Source organism: Lemur catta, chromosome 16 (genome assembly GCF_020740605.2).
Source record: "Lemur catta isolate mLemCat1 chromosome 16, mLemCat1.pri, whole genome shotgun sequence".
In the NCBI taxonomy this organism is placed as follows: domain Eukaryota; kingdom Metazoa; phylum Chordata; class Mammalia; order Primates; family Lemuridae; genus Lemur; species Lemur catta.
This window is the reverse complement of record NC_059143.1, coordinates 44,825,083-44,841,787: the sequence shown is the minus strand read 5'-3', so window position 1 is coordinate 44,841,787 and position 16,705 is coordinate 44,825,083. Positions and strand designations below refer to the sequence as shown.

General features: G+C 43.0%; 1 protein-coding gene across 1 annotated transcript in view; it reads left to right on the top strand.

The window, feature by feature from the left end:
• Positions 1-5,583, top strand: part of RNF152 (ring finger protein 152) — a 67,168-nt gene extending 61,585 nt beyond the window's left edge. Inside the window, exon 2 of the mRNA XM_045527676.1 lies at positions 4,024-5,583. Coding sequence (XP_045383632.1) covers positions 4,146-4,757 — 612 coding nt within the window. The 5' untranslated portion in view covers positions 4,024-4,145 and the 3' untranslated portion in view covers positions 4,758-5,583. The remainder of the gene's footprint in view (positions 1-4,023) is intronic.
• Positions 5,584-16,705: the final 11,122 nt, after the last annotated feature.

Genomic DNA, 16,705 nt, shown 5'->3' with positions numbered 1-16,705 from the left:
TTACTTGGAACATAAATTCATGAATAAAATTGCTTGTTGGTTTTGGTGAAAAATGACGGTGTGTAGGTCTTGGGGCAGGGCCAAGAAGAACACTTGCGTCCCTGCTCCCAAGCTGTTCCAAGTGGCAGCTCTTTGATAGCCAGGAAGTGCCTCTGGGCAGACGCCCCAGCTGTACCAGTGGAGAGGAAGGAGAGGGCCGGCACTGCCCTCTCTGAGCCCTCCCCTGTGTCTCCTGGACTCTCCGAACCCACTTGATCTTCAGCCACAACTCCGTCATGTCATCCCTGCTTCGCCGGCGAGGAAGCAGGCTCAGAGCAGTTAAGTGACTTGCTCTGGTGTCACGGCTGGTTAGTGACAGCTAGGATTTGAGCCCAAGATTCTTTGTGGCCAGAACCCCTTTTCTTCCCACTCTGCTACGCTGCTTCCCACATTGTTATACAGAAGGCAAGATAAATAACATGGAAGGAAGGTTAATATATAAACTGGTGGTCACTGTTTTGATATTGATGTGATGAAACATTTTTGTCCCCGACTGCATTTACATTGAGAATGATTTGTACTGGGTGTGATTGTTGAGGAAAGGTCTCTCCAAATTCATAAAATTGCAAGAATCTGTACTTTCTTTTGTACCCATCCCCAATTTTGTTGTTTCTGCTACCTTCCCCCCCCCCCCCACATGCACATCTCCCAAGAGTCTATATTATCACCTGACCTCTGCCAATGAGCTTGAACACTAAGGAGAGCAAGATTCATCAATAAACCCTGTGTTTGTTTTTGTTTTTAAGAAAAAAATCAATGTATTATCTTGGGTATACAATTAGAAGACTGCCACCCTATTCACTGGCACGTTGGGGATTTCTGCCGCCATTCCACGTTCCCCTGGGTAGCGATCCCTACACTCTCCCCTGTCTAAGCCCTGCACGCTAACTTCCGCCTGCACCTGTGCCTGGTGGTCACCATACTGGACGGCACAGACCAGGCTGTCTGGCTTGGAGCACCTCGACTCGCTTCCTCTGCCCCTCTTTACTCAAATTTCTCTATTCTAAAAGTAAAAAGAAGCGCACCTTGATTCTCCTCCCTCTAAGCGACGATCCTACTCTTTACAGCACACTCCATCCTCCAGAGACCTCTCCTCCGGTCTCATCTGTTCATCCTGATCACTACTATTCCCTTCAGCTCTTTACCTCTTGGCCAATGTTATAATAGACTCCCAACAGGTCTTTCTAGAAAACCCTGAATAAATTGTTCTCCTACTCTTAACCTTTCTGGTGTTTTCCATTGCCCACGCTAAAGTCCCCTTGGCCTGGCATTCGAAGCTGTCCATGCTCCCCAGATCGTGGACTGCGCCTGACTAAGCTCATTTCTTCCCTCCCTGTGGAATCTGCCGTCCCTGGCTGGGTCTGGGGAGTGTGCTTGTAGGATCTCTGAGAGTTTTATGTCTTTAAAAGACATCTGTATCAAAGACCTAACATAAGGCCTAAAAATAGGAAACTCTTAGAGAAGACATCTGTAAGTTACTCTAGTATTAGAAAAAAGTCCTCAAACCAGTGTCACAGATAGAATATAAAAATAATTCTGTAGCCGATCACCTCTTTTCCTTTGCCCATGCTGATTTCTTAACCTGAATAGCCTGTCCCTTGACTTTACATGTCTAATTCCTATCCATAATCCAGATTTTTTCTAAACCATCCCAGATTCCTCCAGCTCCTTTGGGACACTGTATTTATGTGACAATTGCATAAGTACTTCGAGGTCCAATCTCAAGGGTTGGACTTTCTTATGGGCAGTGACAAGGCTTAGTTACAAGGGACAAAAATAAATACTGTAATTCTTGACACATAGTAGATATTCAGTGAGAATTTGAATGAATAAATGAATGAAAGAACAATATATTCTCATGTTCATTCTTACCTAACTTTAAATTGTTTATGAGTAGAAGCAGGGTCTGAGTTCTATCCTACAGCTGCACACCCCAACCCCCAGGCTGCAGACTGCCTGTTAGGGACTGGGCCACAGAGCTATGCCTCTCCCACCCCATGTCTATGAATTGTCGTCCATGAAACTTAGAAAAGGGCCCCCCTCCCCTAACGCAGCAGGAGGCGAGTGGCAGGCAAGTGAGCTCCCCATCACTCGCATCACCGCCTGAGCTCTGCCTCCTTCCCCCGACCGCCCCGTCCATGGAAAAATTGTCTTCCATGAAACCAGTCCCTGGTGCCAGAAAGGTTGGGGACCACTGTCCCACAGTATTTAGCATTGTCCTTTGTGCATGATAGATAATAAACAGTTCTTGAATTGGTGGATAAAGATGTAGCTGATTCTGATATGAACTTTCTGAATGCTACATTACCATATTTTACTTTCAATAACTTAATTTGGGTGCTTTGAATACAGCTGAAATATTTTAAAATATGTAGATCTTTTGATGGTCACCTAGTTTTTATCAGTGATTATTTTTTTGTCTTTAAACTGGTTTGCTTTTTTTGCATTCTTAATTTTGATTTTGACAAATTGTGTATCATGGGGAGGAGGTGCTTCCTCAACTTCACAAAGAGAGTTAGAAAAAAGAAGGTTCATTTTTAAGAAAACTGTGGAGGAGCTTTTCTATTGGTTATTAGCTCCACCTCTGGGTATAGGTGTGGTTCTAGGCCTAGCAATTATTTCTACAGCAGTAGTTGAATAGTTCTACCCAAAGTCATTGTGGCTCCATCCAGAGACACATGATTTGGATGCTTTCAATAGGAAACAGAGCTGGGCACCCTTTATTGAAAGGCCACTAGAGTGGCAGAGGGGTTCCCACGCCTCCGTTAAGTGGGGCTAAGTGACTCTGCCTCTGCCCCGCGCTAACACTGCTCGTATTTTTCACGGTGAGGGCTGCTTGCCAGTCTTCCTTGACAACCTTTTACTGTATAATATCTGATTTCGATTAGTGAATCAATAGTACAGTCCTCCTTCTGTATCTCTGGGGGAATGGTTTCAGGACGGCCTGTGAATACCAAAATCTGCAAATACCTAAGTCTCCACTTGGCTCTGCTGAACCTGAGCATATAAAAAGTCAACCTTCCATGTACGTTGACTTCACGTCTCATGCATACTGTATTTTAGATCTGCCTTTAGCTGCAGATGTGGAACCCACCAGTTGGGAGGGCTGACTATATTTATTTTGAAAATCAGCGTTTAGGTGGACCCGCACAGTTCAAACCAGTGTTGTTCAAGGGTCAGCTGTACCAGCTTTTAGTCTTGTTCCTGGGTGTGAGCTTAAATAGTAATGACTGGAAAATATTCGTGACGCTTTTGTGATGAATGGGCCTGTAGGACCCTCGCTGCCTTAAGGTTCACTGCTGCTTCTGGTTTTGTTGTTGGTTTGGGTTTTTTGTTTTGTTCTGTTTTTGTCCCTTTTAAAACCAATAGATACAAATTACCTTGGTTCAAATGATTTGATGGGGCAGATAAAAGATGCCTTCATGTGCTTCTCATGCATATGAAGTTGTTTGAATTACCTATGAGAGATGAATAGTCCTAACCCACTTACATAAAATGAGTGCGCTAGTTACAAGTTGTATTTAGGTTTGTAAAGTTGTCTGAATCTGGCAATTAAGATTACAGGAGGGTAAGTAGAGACAGGAAAAGAAGGTCAGAGGATCTAAGGAAAGAAATTTACTTCTAGCAAATGCTACAGACTTAATGGAAGCAAGAGAGGTTCTCCAGTCTATTTTAGAAGGACAGCCAGGGCTTTGGTGAAATGTACAAAACAGAGACAACTGACTCCCTCTGTATGAAATATGGAAGCATCGTCTGCACCTGTTGGAGATATTTATTTCTTTATCATTGAGCAAAATATTTGCTTGCTATCCAAGACAACTTTCATTCACCTTCCTCCGGACATTGCAGGAATCCTATAGCCTCATGAGTGGGAAATTTTTGTGCCTTTGACCCCAGTGTCAAGACTTTGGAGCAACTGGGATGTGTTGACATCTCAGCTTACTTGAAATAATTAATTTTGTTTGCATTCTTTGTCTCCCTTAGACATGAATGCACCCGTGAATGCTAGAAGCCTGTAAGCTTGCCGGCATCGGGAAGGTGCAGAGTGGTGGCCTCCAAGGACCAGCTCCTTCACCTTGGCCTTGCCCTCCAGCTCGCAGTCCGCCATGGAGACGCTCTCCCAGGACTCCTTGCTGGAATGTCAGATCTGTTTCAATTACTACAGCCCCCGGCGAAGGCCCAAGTTGCTGGATTGCAAACACACCTGCTGCTCCGTGTGCCTCCAGCAGATGAGGACAAGCCAGAAGGACGTGAGGTGCCCCTGGTGCCGCGGCATCACCAAGCTGCCCCCGGGCTTCTCCGTGTCACAGCTCCCTGACGACCCCGAGGTCCTGGCGGTCATTGCCATTCCGCACACCTCTGAGCACACCCCGGTCTTCATCAAACTGCCCAGCAATGGGTGCTACATGCTGCCCTTGCCCATCTCCAAGGAGCGCGCGCTGCTACCCGGAGACATGGGCTGCCGCCTGCTGCCTGGGAGCCAGCAGAAGTCTGTCACCGTGGTGACCATCCCCGCTGACCAGCAGCCTCTGCAGGGCGGGGCCGCCCCCGAGGCAGTGGAGGAGGAGCAGGACCGGCGGGGCGTGGTGAAAAGCTCCACCTGGTCGGGGGTGTGCACTGTCATCTTGGTGGCCTGCGTCTTGGTTTTCCTTCTGGGCATCGTGCTCCACAACATGTCTTGCATTTCTAAGCGCTTCACTGTGATATCCTGTGGCTGAAGGGGGGGCCACCAGGAAGCCTCTTGTGGGTGCCAACTTAGGGGTTGAGCAGGTGTTGGTGACGGGGTCCCGGGGAGAAGTTGGGGGGCGACACTGACCATTTGGTGCCGAGTGCTGGCCTCTGGGTTGCCACTTGATTCACCCAAGACAGACACGAAGGGCGGAAGGTGAGGTGTCAGCAAGACGCCAGGAGAATTGTGCTGAGTTTTAACGGCAACAGCTTTGAAGATGATTGCATGCATCCTCATAATCATGTATCAAATGGACTGTAATTTATGATTTTTCAAAATCATGTTACGAGATAGACATATTCTACTTAGACGTCAAACTGTACAAGTGCGTACAATGTGATCTTCTCTAAATGCGGTAGATTAAGACAAAGATGCTGTGTACACAAGTAGAATCAAACCTGCGAATCCATGTAAAAATTCAGTGAAGACATGCAGTGCTGGCTTCTTTACTTTTTTTTTTTTTAAATGAAATCCAGTCTTCATTTAGTTGCTGAGGCTTTTTATACACTTTGAATGGCACCAAGATCAAAATAAGTTAAGTGGACGATCGTTTTTTAGAGAAAATATTTGAGCAGATGTCTCCAGTGTGTTGTGTTTTGTCATGCACCTTCGTGTCTCCTCACTTGTAATTAGAGCTCGCTACGTGTTTATTAAACAGAAAGCCCAACAGGGGAGCAATAAACCGAGAAATAATGAGAAATGCCTAATCCCACAGGAAACCTGTATGCCAATTTTTCTCAAGCCATCTCACAAAATGAGAATTTAAAATGTAAATATTGTGTATTTGTGTGTGTGTGTGTGTGTGTGTGTGTGTATTTGTGTGTGTGTGTGTGTATTTGTGTGTGTGTGTGTGTATTTGTGTGTGTGTGTGTGTATTTGTGTGTGTGTGTGTTTGTGTGTGTGTATTTGTGTGTGTGTGTGTTTGTGTGTGTGTATTTGTGTGTGTGTGTGTGTGTGTGTATTTGTGTGTGTGTGTGTGTGTGTGTGTGTGTGTTTGTGTCTAATTTGATTTACCTCAGGTTGTTGAGTCTTTTCAGAAGAATCCTTGGATTAAGACGTCGTGGGCATGAATGAATCGCGTCTCTGCTCTGGTGAACCCTCCCAGTGAGGGGTCCCCTACCTGTTCCCTCCAACACTTGCTCCTCTTCTGTGTATTTAAGTCTTGTGTTGTGTAAGACATAAATGGAGGATAACAGAAGAGTCTCTTCTCTCCCAGTTTTGGAATACTGGAACGGCCATGAGTGTCGTTAATTGATGGCAAAACTGGATGGGCACTTTAATAGATGGTCTGTGATTATTTCCTGGAAGATGTTTTTCCACGTGATTTAAACCAGCTAGAATTCCAGTTTTTCTCTTGTGGGACTACGTGAGAGAATCTCTTATATTTCAAGATGTGTTTTTATTGAGAAAAGTGGTAAACTAACAACTCACATTCCCAATGTAAGTGGACCAGTTCCTCATCAACTGTCAAATATTCCTAAATGTGCAACGGTTTATAGATGATCATGAAGAAAGATCTGCTAATATCAAGTGATAAATTCCTATCCCTGGGTGCATGTGCATCCAGAAATAGCCGTGAGCTTTACTGTTTTCATTTTGTGGAATTCGTGAAACAAGTGGTATGTGACAAGGACTCCACTGAAATGTAACTTTTTATGTGTCATTGATTCCATGAAAATGGTGGGGAGGGTGAGGGGAGGTGAAGGCAAGATAAATAGTGTTGCTGGTTCCAAAAAGCAAGGCTAGAAAGTAGCCTGTGAGATCGAGACAGTTTCATTTCCTTACATGCTAACTGTTATCTTCAAGCAGCACAAAATAGGCATATTAAAATGATGGAATTAATGTGAAATAAAACAAAAATATAATGGCTAGAATACAAACCTAACACTGTTAATTGGCATGAGAACTCAATATAAAATTATGAGCTCTGGTTTTTCAAAGTTTTCAGATTTGTCAAATAAGACCTTTAGGAAATGTATTTGAAAGCTCAAACTAGAAATTAGGTTAAAATGCCATTTTATTGTGTAAGCTATTGGGCATTATACAACAATAATCTAGGATTTATTTGGTATTAATAATTTAGGTATCATGTTAGCTGAATACTATCCTCTATTATGTAACATAATATACTGTTGGGTTAGTGTCAATTTCTCAGACTCTCCCAGGCTGCTGTAATGCATATCTGACCTAATTTCTATTTCTCTTGGAGGAAAAAAAAAAACCACACACACAGAAATGTTGTATGAAGAATGCTACATTTCAAACGGACTTTACTCTTGCAATATTAAGCTGTGCCATATTCAAACTAATTTTATGAGTGATATCCGCATACGTTTGTGTATAGTATGAAATGACCGACCCTGTAGTGTAGTATGTGATAGAGTTCTACTTGTTAAAGTAGGTTATATATAGACACTAATGTGTGTGATGATACAGCCCTGTGTTTCTTAGTGCAAAACTGTAGAGTAAAAATGTCCACAGAACTTTTACCTAAAAACCAGTCCTGTGCTAGAACTGCAATTAAGCAGTGCAGAATTAATCAGCTGTATGGTAGATTCTTGACCTTACAATTTATCTTAACAATAACGACCAAAATCAGAATTTTTTATGTGAGTCTTACTGACATAAGACACATTGTTTAAATGGATTCTGCCTGCAGTTATTTGTGTACTTGCTTGTTAGGATGTGCATTCGTGTGTGTATGTGTGTGTGTGTGTGTGTGTGTGTGTGTGAGAGAGAGAGAGAGAGAGAGAGAGAGAGAGAGAAAAAGAGAGATGTCTCAGCCTGCCAGATAGAATTTTTATAGGCCTAACGATGTTTTAATGTGATTTGCAATCCCATTGCTCTGGCCTCTTCTGGCTTTTACCAATGACACTAACAAACCATCTACCCCATGTGATGCAAGTCCAGTGACACAAGCAGCCAGAATTCATATTGGCACATCAATGAAAAGTCACAACTAGAAAGCACAGAAAGTTAGAGCTGAAGTAACCTCTCATGGCTTCATTGTACGGATGAGTCCACTGAGGCCCGAAGAGGTGAGTGGCAGCTTGTAATTCTGCAGCAAAAGGGGGACGAGAACTTTGCCTTGCAATGTCCTCTCGTTCCTTCCTAGATCTGTTGATATCTCTGTCTGGCTCTGACCTTTTTCGGGGTTGATGAATACCCTTTACTAACTCAACTATTGCTTTAAGGGATATTTTGTAGGTTTATATATTCATTTCAGTTAGCATCTACCTCTCTGGAAAAGGAAAGGAGGGTTGACTTAGGGATGAATATAGACATTGAAAGAAAACTATCAGACCGTGTGATCTGAATTTTTAAAATTGCAAAGCGTTGGTGTCCACACCCTCCCCCCTTCTGTGTAAAGGACAATGAGTGTTGTGTAAATAGTAATCTATAAGAAGCATGAATTTTCATCTTTATTCATGATCTTGACATAAGCAAGAGAATGCTTAACATGTTAAGTAGAGCCAAGTTTGCTACCAAAAAGCATTGTCTTTGGAAAATTTTTGTGTAATGACCTGGGGCATAAGTTGTGATGAAAAGGCAAATTGGTTTCAGTTCCAGTCATACTTAATGATCAGCAAGCTCTAAGGTATTTTCTTTAAAAATATAATTAAATTTAATGTTGTACATGGCTTACAGACGGGTCCCTGGAAGGTTAAACTACGTGCTGGTACAGCCCATGGGATCTTCTAGATTGACACTGTTTAATAGAACTTTCTGTGATGATGGAAATACTCCATAACCTGTGCTGTCCACTGCAGTAGACACTGGCCACATTGGCTGTTAGGCAGTTAAAATGGGGCTTGTATGAGGGAGGAACTGGATTTTAAATTTTATTTAATTTTAAGTAATTTAAGTAGCCCAATGTGGCTAGTGTCTACCATACTGAACAGCACAGTCTGAATGGTTTGCATGGGGATCTAGCATCAAGGTATTAATGGAGTAACAGTGAGGCTAAGAGGGGAGTTTGTGGGCTAGTAACATGCAGTTGGCAAAAAGAAAAAAATTTCTTTCTGGCCTTAAAAAGTGTGTGATCTCAAGTATGACAGTAAAAACGTATTGACTGCCCTTCGGGGTTACTTACTGATATATTAAATACTTTGGGCCAAGGAATGATCAGAGAAGCTGAAAGAGTGCTTTATTAAGCCCCTTTTCTGGGATCATTAGCTGCATGTGAACCTATTGTCCAAAAATAGTAGTTAGAAAGTAGCTGTAAAACGTTTGACTTGCAAGCTATGCATGATCTGTTCCGTGAAAATTGTGTTTAGGGTCTTGTGGCCAAAAAGTAAATGTTACAGGAAAAAAAAAAAAAAAGCCGAATGAAATCCCTATTCACTTCCAGTATCGCACCCGAACGTCACTGCTGCATTAGTAAGGTGCGGAACACAAGAGCAAGCATGTTTTGCGTGGTGCAGAGTGTTTTTGTGTGCCCTTGAAGTCTGCCAGCTTGTCATTCTATTTGGTGTGGGCATATGTGGGCGTCATTTTTCAGATGCCAAACTGAAATGGAGGTACTATTTTTAGAGCCAGCTTTGACATTGTTTTAGTCTCTCTCACTTTTTTTTTAATTTTAGTTATAACTAAAAGATTTGAAGCTTTGCACAAAAGCACTTTTTTTAACAGTGAAAAACATTGCCCATGAAATTTAAAGATTTGAAGGTTACTAAAGCTATTAGAATTACTTTTTAAGTGAATAAAAGGAAGCAGAAAATTCACCGTGAGACATGTTTGTGTAGAGATCAGACTCTTGCCGATAGTCTGGCATTTATTCCAGTGTAGATTTTGATTTGTAGAGTTCCCATCCCTTGATCTGAAAACCTATCCTGTGTCAAAATTGGTTAGTCTGCTTTTTCGTTGTTTTCCAAATGGAATGGAAACCAAATGCATTTACTTCAATTTAGCAGAATTGGAGTTGACTTTTTTTTTTCCCTAGGACTCATCAATGGGCAAGACTGTTGTTTTTAGCTTCAAAAATTATTTTAAAAGTTTTACCAAAATGGTAGTTTTTCTTTAGACGTCAAAGGAAGTTAGTGGTCCAAAGGTAATTGTTTTAAGAGGAGTGATATGCGAAAGACTTCAATTTCTATCTTCCCTTAGAAAAATGATGCTACCAACCAGTCAGCATTTTGTTTTCACTTGAGAAGTGTCTGTCAGTAGATCTGTCATCCTTGACCTAGATGGAGAAGCTGTTCCTTGACATTGCCATCATTCTCAGTAAATTGTCACCCACAAGGTAGTCCTTACCAAAACAGAAACTCTAGAGAAGAGTGGGATAGCCAAGATGATTCTATAACTGTTTTGAAAGTAGTGGTCTGTTTCAAAAGCAATGATGATCAGTTGCTGGATTTTGTTCAACATGAAACACTTCTAAAAAAGTAAGTGGAAATTAAAACCATTGATTTTTCTGACAAACTTGACTTACTACACACACACACACACACACACACACACACACACACACAATCACATACACGATTTAGCTGTAATTGGAATTAAAAATCAAGTAAAAAAATGTCAGTCATGTTTCAGTTTGTAGTTATACAATGTTGAATTTAGATGTTAATTTCTTAACAGTTGCTATGGGCTGCATATATTATGTCAAACCAGCTACCTTTGGGAGTGTCTGTATAAACACTTGAGAGTTTTCAAATATATGAAGAGGTGGGTTCTACTGTATACACTTTATTGGAAAGCCATTGACCATTGAGGAACATATGCAGGTGGGGCATTTAATTTCTTCCAAATATCTTATTTTTTTGGCTCTGCTCAATGGTCAGGGATAGTGCACCATTATTCCTAAACTCTTGCAATGTGGTTCCCATTTTTCTGCACATGTTTTCTTGCTTAGTCGAGCCAATGGTTTTTTTTATTTTCAGGATTCACTGCCTGGGGTATCCCACTGTGTATATCTCACTTACGATGTAGTGGTGCTTGAAACACTCACCTCGTTAGCTGGATTTTATTATTCTGGTCTAAGGGTTTTGATACTATTCATATTATGATATTTTTGGGGACCGTGAGTAATATTTGGGGCACAGTACTGAGGGGCCTCTTGAAGTCTGAAACAGCATGCATTTTCTTGTTGTTTTGTAGGGGTGTCCCCTGTGACTGTCTTTGTTCTTCTAGAACAAAATTCAGCACTACAGGATGAAAGGCTAGTAGCCCATGTGAAGTCTTCTGTCATCTCCCTGGGTGTTAGTTATTGGGTTATTCTAACAAGAGTTTTCCAAAGGGATGGTCAGTTTTTAATTCAACATTTGCTTTTTGAGAATCCAGAAGTAGATGGTTGAATAGGATGGTGGTGGAGGAATATAGGCTATAGAGAGAAGGAAATAGGTACAGCAGAGGCCTTTTAAAAAGGAACAAATTGATCTCTTGGTTACCTCTATTTAAATAGTGGGAGAACAGCAAGCGGGCATCTTACACTGAGAGACAACCCAGCTATTGAGTAGACCTGTGGGAGAGGTAGATGCGGCCCTGGGTCTGTATGCACAGACAGGCAGATATGCCCAGAGAGTAAGGAACTACTCAATAAAGGAAGGAAAATCTGTAACAGGATTATAGCTGCAGATGGGATTATAGTAGCATAGGAGCTGAAGGTCAGTCCTGGCAGAAACCAGCTGGAAAAAGAAGCACAGGACAGCTGGAATAACTTAGTCAAGCGAACCCTGTCATTCCGGTGTGGACTGCCAATTGCAAGTCAGGGCGCTTAAGCTGAAGACCTGGGGAATGTGCTCAGCTGATGAGAAGGTCCAAGGGGGCCCCATTTTTCCCACCATCCTATGCTATGCTCTTGGCTTAGGTCGTCGGCACACTGGACAACTTCAGAGCTTGCTCTAGTGTTGGTTGCCGAGTTGGTACAAACTCCAGCTGGGATGCGATGCCTTTTCGGTGTGTGGATCTATCCTGGCTTGAGTGTGTTAATACTGCTGGGAAAATATCCTGGTTGTTGTCATTTATTATTATTATTTTTATTCCACCCCCTTGTTCGTGTTTGCCTCACTTGACAGTTACAGGTGTGGAAGCTGGTTTCAGCTTAGGGCGGTTACAAACTCCCAACCTAAGCCTTGTAGCTGCTGCCCGGGTTCCTTCCATGTGGACAGCTCCACTGATGGGTTCCCTGCCCTCTTGATGACAAATACTCCAGTCAAATGGCTACATGAATGCTGCTCACAGGCTGTTAACTCGAGTCCTTGACATGTTTCATTTACAATTATGTGGATTATTTATTTTAGGAGCTTTTTTTTTAAGGGCCAAATAGCCCTATAGATAAATGAGCTGCTGGGCTGTGTAGAAAATATTGTCCAAATGTTGCCAAATATTGACTTCGTAAGGGGGATATCAAGCTGCTGTTTATAAATCTGAATGTCTTAAAAGCATCCTTGCTTGCTCTCTCTGTTATAGATGGTGTCTTAGCCAGTCCTGAGTTTTTTCCAATGAACCCAATTTTAATATATGGTATTTTTGTATGCCAAACTGGTGTCTTGTCCTTTGTATATGTGGTAATGTTGATTTTATGACTACTGTTAAAACACATTTGCTATGATTAAAATTCATAAAATGATTTCAAATAGACTCATGCATTGGATTTTTTCCCCCCCCTACCCCATGAAGAGAAAAAATTGGCTGGGATTTTCATCATCAGTTATTCTAAGAGTTTTATAGATTTGGGTAACAAAGCAAGTTACCCAATATGGTGTTCCTGAGCCAAGGATTTTAAGTGGAGGTGACTTTCAAGTGGCTCCTCTGAGAGGCGGGAGAACGCATCTTTAATGAGTAAGCCAAGCTTGTTTTTGCAGCTTGGGTTTGCATGGCTTCTGGTGTCCCTCCCTTTTCCCTCCATTGTTTAGAAATGACATGGCAGGCCTCAGGCCCCAGGTGGGCCATCACTCTGTACTGCATAGAGAACCACATCATGCGGCCTCTCTGCAGGCTGAGGCAGACTGGCCTGGCCTCTTGGCTGTGGGTCCTGAAAGCTATCCTTCAATAAATATTTTCATTAATGGGAAGAAGGCATCTCCAAGAGCCTTTTGCTAAAAAGCATCTTGGCTTTTGATAACTGGATCACATCAACGAATTTCAATTCAGTTTAGCAGGTGGCCTAATCCTAATTAAGGATTGTCAGTGATGTGACATGCAAGGGTGATGGCGTGGGCATGCTCTGGCGCTCTCTGGGAAATTAAAAAATAATCCCCATAGTTTTAAAAGTGAGTAGTTACTGTGATTCGATACCCACTTCTTGTACCACAAAAGCAAGGAGTATTGTATTAGGGAGTCTAGATTTTTGAAAGTGTGAAGTTTATTTAGCATATTCATTTATTTATTTATTTTTCTTTTTTTCTATTTTTTTCTGGCTTAAAGATGGTTCTGCATATTTAGCATATTTAAACATTTCTTGTGTGAATTTCCCTGGTCGCAAGTAGCGTGGGGGAGAGGTGGGCAGGTGGGTAGGAATTCCCTTTTTGTTGCAACTGCTTGCTCGTGCGTGCACTTCTCTCCCCTAGAGAAGGGCTTTCCTGGAAGAAAGCAGAAGGGCCTTCTCCAGGGCTTAGCTCCTCCCAGATCCCCTGTGCAGGAGTGATGGTGTCTATAGCCTTATCCAGAGACTCATCTGTAGACCTGAGGGAGCAGGAGGAAGGAGCAGGGACCACGGGGGAGCCCTACATTTGCATCTGGCCTGGGGATGCCCACATTGGCAACCTCCTCAGATGACACTGTTGGTGGCACAGGTTTTCTGCCTCTAGATAAGGGGCTGGAAGGAGAGGGTGAGGCCGTGTCGGCTCCAGGATCCTTGCTGTTCTGGCCCTCCCTGCAGAGGAGGAGTGCGTGTGTAGGAGTAGCTGCAGGTCTGGCCGAGGGACACTGCGTGTGTCCCCAGGACAGGCATTCACTGCATGCCACCCTCACCCTAGGTCCTTCCACACACACTCAAGCCCTCCAGTACTAGGCCAAATTTCCTGAAGTGAAAGCCTGTCTATCTGCCAATGCATTATTTTTCTTAATGCTTTTGTTTCCAGTGATAATTCTTGGAAGAGAAACCCACTTTCCGTATACACAGTGTAGCACTAGGCGGGGTAAGTGGCAGAGGTGGGAAGAGGAAGCAATTCTAGAGTGAAGACCGAGCCTCTGCTTTGCTTTTTATAGGTTTGAAAACTTCTGCACAATTTTGTTTGACCCAGAAAATGATACAGCTATGGTTGGAATCGGCCTCTCTCACTGTGCAAACCTAACGCGCCCCGTGTCCCCGTCTCTCTTCACACTGTTGTGCTTGGTGCATGATTGTTTGTTTTGGTTATTCTTTGCAAGAGTAAGGAAATGTGTGGATGTATGTGGGTGCCCACATGCGTGTGGATGTGTATAGGTGTGTTCATGTGTACACACACACACACACCCATGAACATTTCATGGACTCTTGGCAGAGATTTTTTCTTTTAAGGTTAGGAGGCTGAAGATCTTTAAGGAAAGATCAGAGTAATGGTAAAACATTCTGATTTAGCTCTAAAGAAAGATATTTCTATGGAAGCATGAGGAAAATTAGGCAGAAGGATGCTCCTTTCAGTCCTTTGTCCCTTCCTTCAGAGTCCCCACTGGCTGCCAGGTTCGGGGGCCGCTGAGATGAGCAAGACGGGAGCAGCTTGTCCATGGAGGGGAGATAGGTAGTGTCTTCCCTCACCCGTCCCCCGGCTCATGGCTGACACCCCTGCAACCAGAGACAGAGTCACAGTAGAAAAGCATAGCAAATGTATTTAACATAAGCTTTACGTGACCCAGGAGCCTTCAGAAATGAAGCCCCACAGACCCTGGGGCAGCTGTATTTTGACAGACAGTCATGCAGATGCAGGGCTGGAGGATGGAAGGATGTGCTCTGATGGTGATAAACTGGGGGAACTTCGCACGGCCTGTTTGATCCGATTCCTCCTGGAGTCTCCAAGTGGCATTTATTCCCTCTGGGTACTGGGCAGGACATGTGTCGCTGCGGGGTCTTCAGGGGAGAAAGGAGGGAGAAAGCCAGAGAGGGACCTTCCTAGGTTCTAAGGCCTGCTTCAGGGAAGGAGCGAGGGGATTTCTGGTTTCTGTGGCCCACGTCAGTAGAGAGGAGGTGGGGAGAAGGCCAGAGAGACCTTCCTGCTTCTGCAGTTTTCTTAATTTCCTTCTGCTTAAAATACTCAGTATCTAAGGTGCCATATTTTGGGATATGATGTTCTGAGCCCCAACATTCATGTGGATCTTCCAGTCTTACGGGAAAGACAGACATTGATCATCAATAATGTTTAAGTCTAGTGCAGGGGTGTGGGTGTTTGCATGTGACAGGGAAGAGAGCAGCCTTGCCTGGTGGGTTTGGGGTGGCGATACAGTAGAAGGGTTCCTGGAGGAAGTGGCTTCTCGGGTAAGATCTGAAGGATGAACTGGGGTTAGTGAGGGCCATTTCTGGAAACATACTCAAGAAGGGACAACAGAGGAAAAAGAGGCGTGGAGTGTGGAAACTTCTCCATGGGGACTTCTCCATGGCATTGTCTGTGCCAGTTACGCTGCAATTGCCAATAGTTCAGTGTGACTCCCCAGGCCCCAGAAATATCCATTGCTGTGATCTGCATGTTTGTGTCCTCCCAAAATTTATGTGCTGAAATCCTAACCCCCAAAGTGATATAATATAAGAAGGAGAAGGCATTTGGAAGGTGGTTAGGTCATGGGGGTGGAGCCCTTATGAATGGGATTAGTGACCTTATAAAATAGACTCAAGAGTCTATTTTATAAAGGCCTTGCCCCTTCCACCAAGTGAGGACACAGCTGGAAGGTATCGTCTGTGAACCAGGAAATGGGCCTCACCAGACACCGCCTCTGCCTGGGCCTACACCTTGGACTTCCCAGCCTCTAGAACTGTCAGAAATAAATTATTATTTATAAGACACCAGTCTATAGTATTTTGTTATAGCAGCCCAAACAGACCAAGACATCGATAAAAGAGCATTCTATGAAAGCACAGCTATGGGGTCTGTCTCACAGGTAAATATTTTTTCATAAGACATAATTATATGTGAAACTGGATCTACAATGGACATTTGCCTCGTTGTGTTCATATAACATGTAGTTATTTTCTTCTGCCTGTGCCCTGTGCAGAAGAAAATATGTGTGGAATCTTTTGTTCCAATACTTGTCCTGTTAGTTTATGACTCAAACAGATTTAGAATCCAGTGTTGCTGACAGGCTACAGATAAACCTCTGTCTAAGGTATAATCTTGAGAAAAGCGTTTTCCAAGTTATGTTTTGAGATATTAGTATTAATAGGTATTACATGAAAAAGTGTTTTGTGGTTAAATGAACTGGGGGAAATACTGGGTTAAACAGGATTTTTAAATTACAGAACTTTTCAGAACCTTTAATATGTGTTTTAGGGTTCTCTAGAGAAACAGAACCAATATGGGGTGTGTGTGTGTGTGTGTGTTGAGATAGAGAGAGACAAGAGCCTGGCAAGTCCAAAGTCTGCAGGGTAGGTCCGCAGGCTGGTGACTCAGGGAAAAATGATGCCACAGCTTGAGTTCAAAGGCAGTCCTCTGGAGGAATTCCCTTTTCCTCAACGGATGTCAGTCTTTTTACTTTTAAGGCCATCAACTGGTTGGATGAGGCCCAGCCACACTATGGAGGGCAATCTGTTTTACTCAAAGTCTACTGATTTAAATGTAAATCTCATCTAAAGAATGCCTTCATAACAACATTCAGACAAGTGTTTGAGCAAATATTATGGTATCATTCATTGTCTAGCCAAGTTGACACGTAAAATTAACCATCACAATATGCTAAAGGACCTTGTGACTGTCTAAAAGGGGGACATAATCTGGGTCCCTTTCTCCCAGTTCATTTGGGTAGAGAACCCATCATTTCCAGAATGTCTACTAACATCTGGTAGAACACAGGGGAATGTTGGCCTTG